Source organism: Sinocyclocheilus grahami, unplaced genomic scaffold (genome assembly GCF_001515645.1).
Source record: "Sinocyclocheilus grahami isolate Dianchi unplaced genomic scaffold, SAMN03320097.WGS_v1.1 scaffold246.1, whole genome shotgun sequence".
Lineage (NCBI taxonomy): Eukaryota > Metazoa > Chordata > Actinopteri > Cypriniformes > Cyprinidae > Sinocyclocheilus > Sinocyclocheilus grahami.
In genome coordinates this window covers 558,537-567,602 of record NW_015505425.1, presented here as the reverse complement: position 1 = coordinate 567,602, position 9,066 = coordinate 558,537, and the positions used below count along the sequence as shown (strand labels likewise).

Sequence of the window (9,066 nt, the reverse complement as noted above, 5' to 3'; positions counted from 1 at the left end):
GTTGTTTTTAAATCGGTCCTCAATGCGCAGTTTGTAGTTGTATTTAGCAGATTGAATTCCCCTCTTCAGATTGGACCTGGATAAGCTGTAGGCTTCACGGTCGCCAGATTTGAAAGCAGCGTCACGTGCCTTCAGTAGGAGCCGGATTTCCTTGTTCATCCAGGGTTTCTGATTGGGGTACATTTTAATTATTTTATGGGTGGTTACCTTGCCAACACATTCGTTGATATAATGCAGAACAGAGCTGGTGTAGGTATTAACATCTGTGTGGGAGTCCAGTGTGGCCCGAGAAGCAAACAAATTCCAGTCTGTGTTCTGAAACTCCTGCTGTAGTGAAGAGTCTGCTTCTTCCAGCCAAACTTTAACAGCCCTCACAGTGGGTTTCACACGTTTGATGATTGGGGTGTATTTGGGTAGCAGGAACAGGGAGAGGTGATCAGATTGTCCAACGTGGGGGTGGGGAGTTGCTTTGTAAGCATCAGGGATGTTTTTTTGTAATGTAGCTGTATGTGAATGAAAATGATCTGCAAAGTTGTAAAGCCGAAAGTGCACAATAAATAAAGATATTGTCTCCTAAAAGAAAGAATCGGCTCTGAACAGCCGAAACGAGTCGTCAGTAATTCGAATACCACTTCCGTGACGGCTACACGTTTTAGGGTAACATATTTGCATAATACCTGCCTATTTTCTACGTTGGCCGGCCGTGAATAACTTGACTCACTCTAGTTTGTTTGTGTGGTTAACATCATGTTGAGAAGACTCTGTGTCCTACACTGTGAAAGTAAATTTATTTTATTTTCACATCCAAAAGATGAGGCTGCAAAGAATCAGTGGTTAAAATTATTATTTTTTCACTGTACCACAGCAGTACAACCCCAATCTTTTTTTTGTGTTCCCGTCATTTTACTGATGACTGCTTCTCTAATCTTGGGGAGTTCAACGCAGGATTCACAAAACGATTGCTCTTGAAAAATGGCTCAGTACCCAGTTTATTTGAACCGGCTGGCTCCACTGAATCATAACCTGTAAGCATGATAAATAATAGATGTTTATATTTTCTATTGAGCATTCAAAATATGGATCTATGGTGTATCGTTTCTAACACTCACTGTACGTGGTAGACCAATCACAACAGACTGGGCCATCTGACCAATCAGAGCAGAGTAGGCTCATGGTAAGGAGGGGTTTAGAGAGACTAAATCTTAGAACTGCTTCGAACAAATAGTTCGAGAATCACTGGAAAATAAGGTGATATTAAATGCATATTTTGAGAAAACAAAAGCGTGTAGGACCTGCTGTAGGAGACTCCCAAAACAACATTAGGAACCTTAAAAATGGCATAATAGGGACACTTTAAATTCTTCCTCACAACCCTGAAATACTCTCTATGTAAATAGGAGAAAACAAAAGGAGGAAAACAATATTACAGCCAAGGTAATCTAAAATATCATTAAAACTGAGGTGGTCACTCATGACCACTTATTTGAACACAGCATACGGGAAAAAAGGCACAAAAAAGTTTCTTCAAATTATGTTTTGCTGCTCATCTCCCAAGTAAAACAGGCTTCATAAAAACAGGCAGTAAACTTTAATTGTTTTGTGACAAGATAAAACAGCAGTAATGGATCTCGAGTGAAACTTGGACACATCTGTCGCAAGCAAATAGGAGGATTAAATTCATCCACAACACTCAAGACTGCATTTCCCAAAACTGATCAGCTGTTTATAGGTATGTTTGGGATTTTTGTGTGTTCTCTTACCTGTTTCTGGAGGTCTTGTATTCGACCTTGAGAATGGGTTTACATGACTCTTTTCTACCATCTCTTTGAGTCTTGCCTGAAAAAAAAAAACAAAGAGACAAAATAGCAAGTTCTCACTTTTTCACCTGAACCTTTCTTACGTTTATGTCCAGAACTTTCTGATTAAGAAACCACTTTTCCCAGTGTGAGCATGTTCATCTTTATATAACCACTGAGCTCAAGGCCAGGACCCCAAACATAGCGGCAAAGATTGAGAGTGAATCACTTATTCCTGTCAAATCAAACTTGCACACACACACGCTGTGAACCCACACACTGAATCATCCTCCATAATGAACACACCTGGTGAGGGGGTGTGTTTGCCGACTACGTCAGAATCAGATTTCACTAATAGATGGTGAGTCATGGCCGAAGGGGTCTTTAACTGTGTGTGGGGGTTTACTTACCTATACTTTGGGGTCAAATTTAGCTCCAGAAGTTAGTTAAGACTGGCAAAACCTCCCTTTTGGAACATTTGAAGATGTATTTATTTGAGGAAAACGATTCATAAATCAAGGAAATATATATTTTTTATATTGTACAAATGAAAATATTTTAAAGATTTGTTTGGGTGTGGGTTAAGGTTAGTCTGGTGTAAATATAATAGCTTTATATGAAAACAATAAAAGGCTATGTCCTAATTTAGGGTATAAGGATGATATTCCTGCAACATTTTTTTCTTTAAATTAAATTAAGTTGAAAAAAAATGTTTTGCACTAATTATTATTAATATGTGACAAAATTATATACTTTATGCGTGTACTCACCATGAGGGAAGGTGACTTGTAAAGGTTTGGCTGTGTTTCTCAGGTTCCACATGCTCAGACTGCCGTCAGAATGACTGCACATGAACTGCCGCCCCTCATGATGCCAACTTACTGAGTGAATAGCCTGACAGAGAGACACCAGAAGAGAAACGATCAGGACTGCATCAGTAAACATTTTAAATGATGACCAGATCATAAAACAGTTCATTTGTTTCATAATGTTAATTTGTTTGGCTATTTTTGTGACACAATGCAGCAGAGGATAGGAAATGAGGAAGAAAAGAGAATGAACGTGACCCAGCTATTGCAAGCTGGATTTGAACTGGCATAGGCACCATAGCTCAATGTGTCAGACAGCTTTGACTAGGTAAGATCCGAGTAATAATTGCTATATATAAACTAGAAGAATTAATGTAAATTGTAATAAAATATCACACTATTGCTGTATTACCGTATTTTCGATAAATGCAACTTTGGTGAATCTAAGAGAACAATAAATCTCTCTCTCTCTCTCTCAGACCTTTATCCATCTGAGAGTCAATAATCCAATATCAGTAATTACTCCACCATCAAAGCAGCCTGATTTCCACTCATCCCTATATATAAACTAGAAGAATTAATGTAAATTGTAATAAAATATCACACTATTGCTGTATTACCGTATTTTCGATAAATGCAACTTTGGTGAATCTAAGAGAACAATAAATCTCTCTCTCTCTCTCTCTCTCAGACCTTTATCCATCTGAGAGTCAATAATCCAATATCAGTAATTACTCCACCATCAAAGCAGCCTGATTTCCACTCATCTACTCAATAATGTCACACAGTAAATAATAAGTGAAATTATATCAGCGTCAGATTTATTTGATGTTTGTTAGTAGCGTGTATGAAAACGGTTTAAAGTGTTTGATGCTGATGTTCTGTATTATTCAAAAAGGCACACCATGAAATCAGATTAAATTTAATCTAAAGGTGGTTAGTCAAACATGATAGTGGTTGTTCTGTGTTCAGTCTATTTGTAGAAATTAATGCGGGGTAAAGGGTTTTGTGCCTTTCCAAATCTATTCCTATTTCTTTCAACATTAACAATCTCATCCATTTGTGTCGTGTTTCTCATTCCATACTGTCTTTTTGCTCCCAGTTTCTCTCTTCTTCCCTCTCTCTCGCTCAAAGTCCTTTCTATTAAAAGTATGTTTTTTTGTGCAAACCAGACGGGCATCTAAAGCAGCAATTAGCAGACCCCTAGACATTTCCATTTACCCACTCTGACAAACGCTTGCAGAGCGACGGTGCCTCTGTACAGGCGGCGCTGACAGATGATCAGAGGGCGCAGTCAACGAATTGAAACCCGCAGTAAAGGGTTGGAAGGAGAAAATGGCGAGTTTTTGGAAGGTTTTGTGTGTGCTGCTGTGAGCCAAGGGGCGCTGTGACTGAAACATGTTTTAGAAGGATGAATGCGAGCAGCTGGCTGCAGGAGACAGTTCCCCTTTCAGAAGAAAGATAAAGGTGTGTGCCAAGCAGTGATTATGCTAAACACATCCACATGGCACAAGGAGGGAAATTAAATCAGAAAAGTGACTTGTGTTCAGTGTTGTTGTAAATCAGCAACAGTGTGGGAAAAAAAAGTTTTTCGTACCAAAAGTAAATTTACCTGGACAATGGAGAGCGAGAAAGACGCAATTTTTTATTTATATCGCCTAGTTTTTTTGCTCTTTCTCCAATTTATTTTTGTTTGTCTTGTTTTTGAGGAGGGCTGGATTATAACAAGATGATAAAACCAGAACTTTCAGGTCAGCAATGCAAAAATGTCAACAATTCTGTGTTTTTCTGTCAATATGGGGTGCTGTGTGTACATTAATGAGGAAAAAAAATTCACTTAAATTATTTTAGCAAATGGCTGCAATATAACAAAGAGTGAAAAATTTAAGGGGGTCTGAATACTTTCCGTACCCACTGTATATAAATGAAGCATATATGTCTGTATTTTCATATATAAACACTCCACACAATTAAAATGAATACACTTCATATATATATATATATATATATATATACTGTATAGTGCCCCCAATCTGTTTTATATATTATAATATATAAGTAGCTTTATGCAAAAAATACATGTTACCTTTGTAAGGAAGTGTAAATGACAAACATTTAAGACTCACCTCATCATAGTGTATCCTGAAGTCAGTTCTTTTGGCCCTCAGGTCCCACATTACTATTGTACCACTCTCAAAACCTATCAGCAACTGAGGAACACACACAGAAGAGAGAGAGAGAGAGAGATACAAGAGTTTATAAATCTCAACAGAATGGCAATAAATAGAGGAATCAGAGGTAAGAGTGTGTGTTACAAAATTCAAGCCCCTTTTGACTGTTTTGGTTCAGAACAAAACAGACACATCGGTGATTGGGCACATTTATTATTTAACTGTACATGATGGAGCAAGCGCTAATCAAAACAGTCCCATGCTTCATCCTGGGAATCTTCTCTCTGTCACAGATGTTGGGCAAAAATTCTGAATTTAAGCACTGGCTCCCATTCAGATCATGTGGGTGGATTTGAACTGAACTGGCCACACACTTCAGGAAGTTGAATTGGAATTTGAATTGGAATGAAAGGAAAAGAAATGTACTAAACTGCTATTTCATCACATCTGAACAGTTCTTCCTTTAATTCAAATTCAAATTAAATAAACATTGGACTGTCATTACCTTTGTCTGTGCTACAGGATATTTTCTGTTTTGTCTTCTTTTCCAAACCATTATTGGTCCCTTAAACCCGTCCGTATAAGTTCCCATAATGCATCTAACCTGCTGTGACCACAACAGCATGTAACCACAGCAATCCTGCCTGATTATTTTCCTGGAAGATGACCTCACGGTACCCACTACAAAATGCCATGCCTCCTGCTGGAGATAGTTACCCAAAAATGAACATTTCATCACTCACCTCCATGTCATTCTACCCTGTATATAATGTTCTTTCTTCCAGGAAACACAAAAGAAAATGTTAGGCAGAATGTTCAAGCTGTTCTTTTCCATACAAAACTGGATGACAATTGGATGGTGAATTATACTGTCAAGCTCCAAAAGACCTACTGAAGATTTAAAATACAGTGCATGAAAACTCGGATGCATAAATCACTATGCATTTTCATTGTGCATAAAATAACAATTCAGACTTTCTGCCTAACATCTCATCATACAGGGTTGAAATAAAATGAAGGTAAGTACATGATGACAATTTTTAATTTTTTTTGGCTGAACTATTCCTTTAAATGAATGTGAATGTGTGTGTTTGTGAGAGTGAGAGAGATGTTTTTAGTATGCATCCTCAATACAAGATGTTAACACCAGTAGTCGGGGTGAACATCAGGTCACATAACAAGTATATGCGTGCGTGTGCGTGTATCCTGATGAGTGTTAATGAATCAGAACTGTGCCAACGCATGCAAAGTACCTTTTATAATGAACTCCAGCAGTCACACTAAGGAATATTTATTTATTTATTTTATTCATAGCGGTAAAGCTATTTGTGCTCAATAGTTCTTATCTTTCTAAAATGTTTTGAGCTCTTGATTCTAGTGAAAAATGCGAAAAAGGAGAAATGCATTCGTCACCTTTCCCTCATCTTTTGGACTGTCACTCAGATGAACAACGGGACCTGGATGTGTCTTTGTTGATCTGGGGAAGAGAGAAAAAGAAAAATGCCTTCAAAAAATAACAGGTCGATGGAAATGACACATTCTCTGTGCTTGCGGGTTATAGTTCATGTCTGTTAGCTCTGTGGTAATCTATAGGCATACATACTCATAAAAGCTGACAAAATAAACGTTCAACAGATACACACATATAAAAAGTATTTCTCTTTGTGGTTTAGCAATGTGTCTTAAGCTAACTTATATTGGCTGACTCTAAAATTGATGAGATCATTTGGATACGCTGAGCACAAACATCCTGTTTCAACAGGAAATACAGTACATCAAGGCTGAATCCATCACATCATTCCATGGGGGAATAATAATACTGAAATCAATTCACTAATGATAATGTCTCTGGTTTTGCAGTAATCTATTCTGTTTAGCCATAACAGAAAATTGGTGTATAGCAACATTAAACTGAACAAAAAATTTAATCAATTAATAGATTAAATTAAGAAGAAGATGACTTTTGTCAGACAACAGGTTAATGGTAAATGCTAGAAAAGTCTGAAATGTCCAAAATTGGACACATCAAGGTCTACTTTTCAGCAAAATTTCAAAGGCAAAGAGCGACAGGTCAGAAAATGTGCTCTGACAGCCTCCAGTGAAATGACTTCCCTGGTATTGTGTGAGGATGTGCCAAGTACAAGAGAGATCGAAAAATAGTAAAGTGAAGGAGAGAGTGAGGAGGATACAAAAGAGTTTTATACAGACACGTCATTCCCATTCAGACCGACCCCCAGTGGGACTAAAAAGTGGCCCTGGCTTTCTGGCACACAAAGGTCCATCACATCTGGTCTTCAACACTCCATACCATAACACACTCCACACACAAATAACAATGATGCACTTTTTATGATGCATTTTTAGCACAACTAACATAAAAAATATAACACAATACAAAAAATGTATGCTAAATAAATCTGCTTCTTTTAGACCTGACAAAGACGTAATCAAAATGAAATGGTTGCAGTTCATGAGCCCTGGTGTTTCCATGCATGAACTGTGTTCCGATTGACAGGGTCCCTTCACAGTGTTCATTGCTCCCTATTCCCTGAGCACAGGAAATCCGTTGAAGTTTACTTTACTTCAGAATATCCATTCACGGATTTGCGCTACACCACGATCTGCAACGTCTTCACACACAGACAAAACTGTAACTGTAACTGAAATGTGAAGTGTGACATAATATACCTCTGTAAATAAATACAATTTAAATTCACATCTCGCACATTTTAATGCCCTCTGAATGGAACATATACGCTCCCTTCAAACTGGAATCATGGTGAAATATCCTGTGAAGTTCACTTCGCAGGGCACTTATGGTCGAATAGAACAAACATAAGAGATACATACTAAATGTGCAGAGCGGGGGGGTCGAGAGGACTAGAATTGAGAACCACTGTTCTAAAAGAACACACTTGGAGTCATCTTGAATGAATGAATGAATGAATGATGCATTTATATAGTGCTTTATTGTGTGTTGTTGTACACCCAAAGTGCTTTACAATCATGTGGGGGGTCTCTCCTCAACCACCACCAGTGTGCAGCATCCACTTGGATGATGCGACGGCAGCACAGGACAACGGCACCAGTGCGCTCACCACACACATTAGCTACAGGTGGAGCGGAGAGAGAGCGATAGAGCCAATCAAGTGGTAGGGAATTATTAGGAGGCCATGATTGACAAAGGCCAGGGGGGCAATTTGGTCAGGACACCGGGGTTACACCCCTACTCTTTTATGAGAAGTACCATGGGATTTTTAATGACCACAGAGTGATCTTGTCCAAAAGACAAAAATAAAATTGTTTTTTAAAAAAAATAGTTTCTTTCTTTTTTTTTTTTTACATTTAAGATGTGACTTTGTCCTAAATATGAATTAAATTTAAAACTATTACTGTAGAACAAAACTTAAAAAGTTGCTTATTAAAGGTGCTCATCTAGCTGCACCTTCCACACATCATTTGCTTTATAGGCCTACTAGAAATTCTGTCATTGTCTACACACCCTCACTGTCACTCAAAAACTTCACAGATCCCATGGACTTCATGGAGTTATAACTAAAATGTCAAAGCTGCTCTTTTTCATACAACAAGAATACAGTAAATGGTGATTTGTCAAGTTCAAGTTGCAATTGTGCTTGGATTATTAAAAAAGTTATATATTAGGTTGGGATTTGAACTTTGGAATACTAAATGAAAACTGTACCATGAGACTAACATGTTTCACACATATATTGAATTTAAGACACAAATATACGTCTTTTCTCGCCTAGGGCACCAAGTAAAGCAGGACTGCCACTGTGCCTCCTAAATAAGTGCCTTCTCCAGAGATGCTTGGCCAACAAAAACCAAAATATTCCATAATGCCTCCAGCCATATAGTTATATATATAATTCTAGCACCATAGCAGAAAAGAAACTCATTTAGCCAACTAATCAATCGCAATGTAGAAGAAAAAAAAAAGAAAAAAAAATTATATGTGTGTGTGTGTGTGTGTGTACACGTTTTTGTGACAAATGAGGACATACATTTGTATAATGACAAAGGTATGACATGGGTATTACAAGGAGAAGGTGACTTTTCAGGACATTACCCCATGTCCCCCACTTTTCAAAACGCTTATAAATCACACAGAATGGAGTGTATTGAAAATCTGAAATAGCACAAAGTATCCTGTAAGGGGTAGGTTTAGGGGTAGGGTTGGTAAAGGGCAATAGAATATACGGTCTGTACAGTATAAAAACCATTATGCCTATGGGATGTCCCCCCTTTTCACAAATGTAAACCTGTGTG

The 9,066-nt window shown here is 37.8% G+C and overlaps 1 protein-coding gene across 1 annotated transcript in view; it reads right to left on the bottom strand.

Moving 5' to 3' along the window:
• The window catches only part of stxbp5l (syntaxin binding protein 5L), a 178,515-nt gene that overhangs the window by 63,035 nt on the left and 106,414 nt on the right, over positions 1-9,066 (bottom strand). Inside the window, exons 6-9 of the mRNA XM_016289454.1 lie at positions 6,190-6,253; positions 4,732-4,815; positions 2,567-2,690; positions 1,761-1,836 (exon numbers count right to left, since the gene is read on the bottom strand). Of these exons, the coding sequence (XP_016144940.1) occupies positions 1,761-1,836; positions 2,567-2,690; positions 4,732-4,815; positions 6,190-6,253 (348 nt within the window). The remainder of the gene's footprint in view (positions 1-1,760; positions 1,837-2,566; positions 2,691-4,731; positions 4,816-6,189; positions 6,254-9,066) is intronic.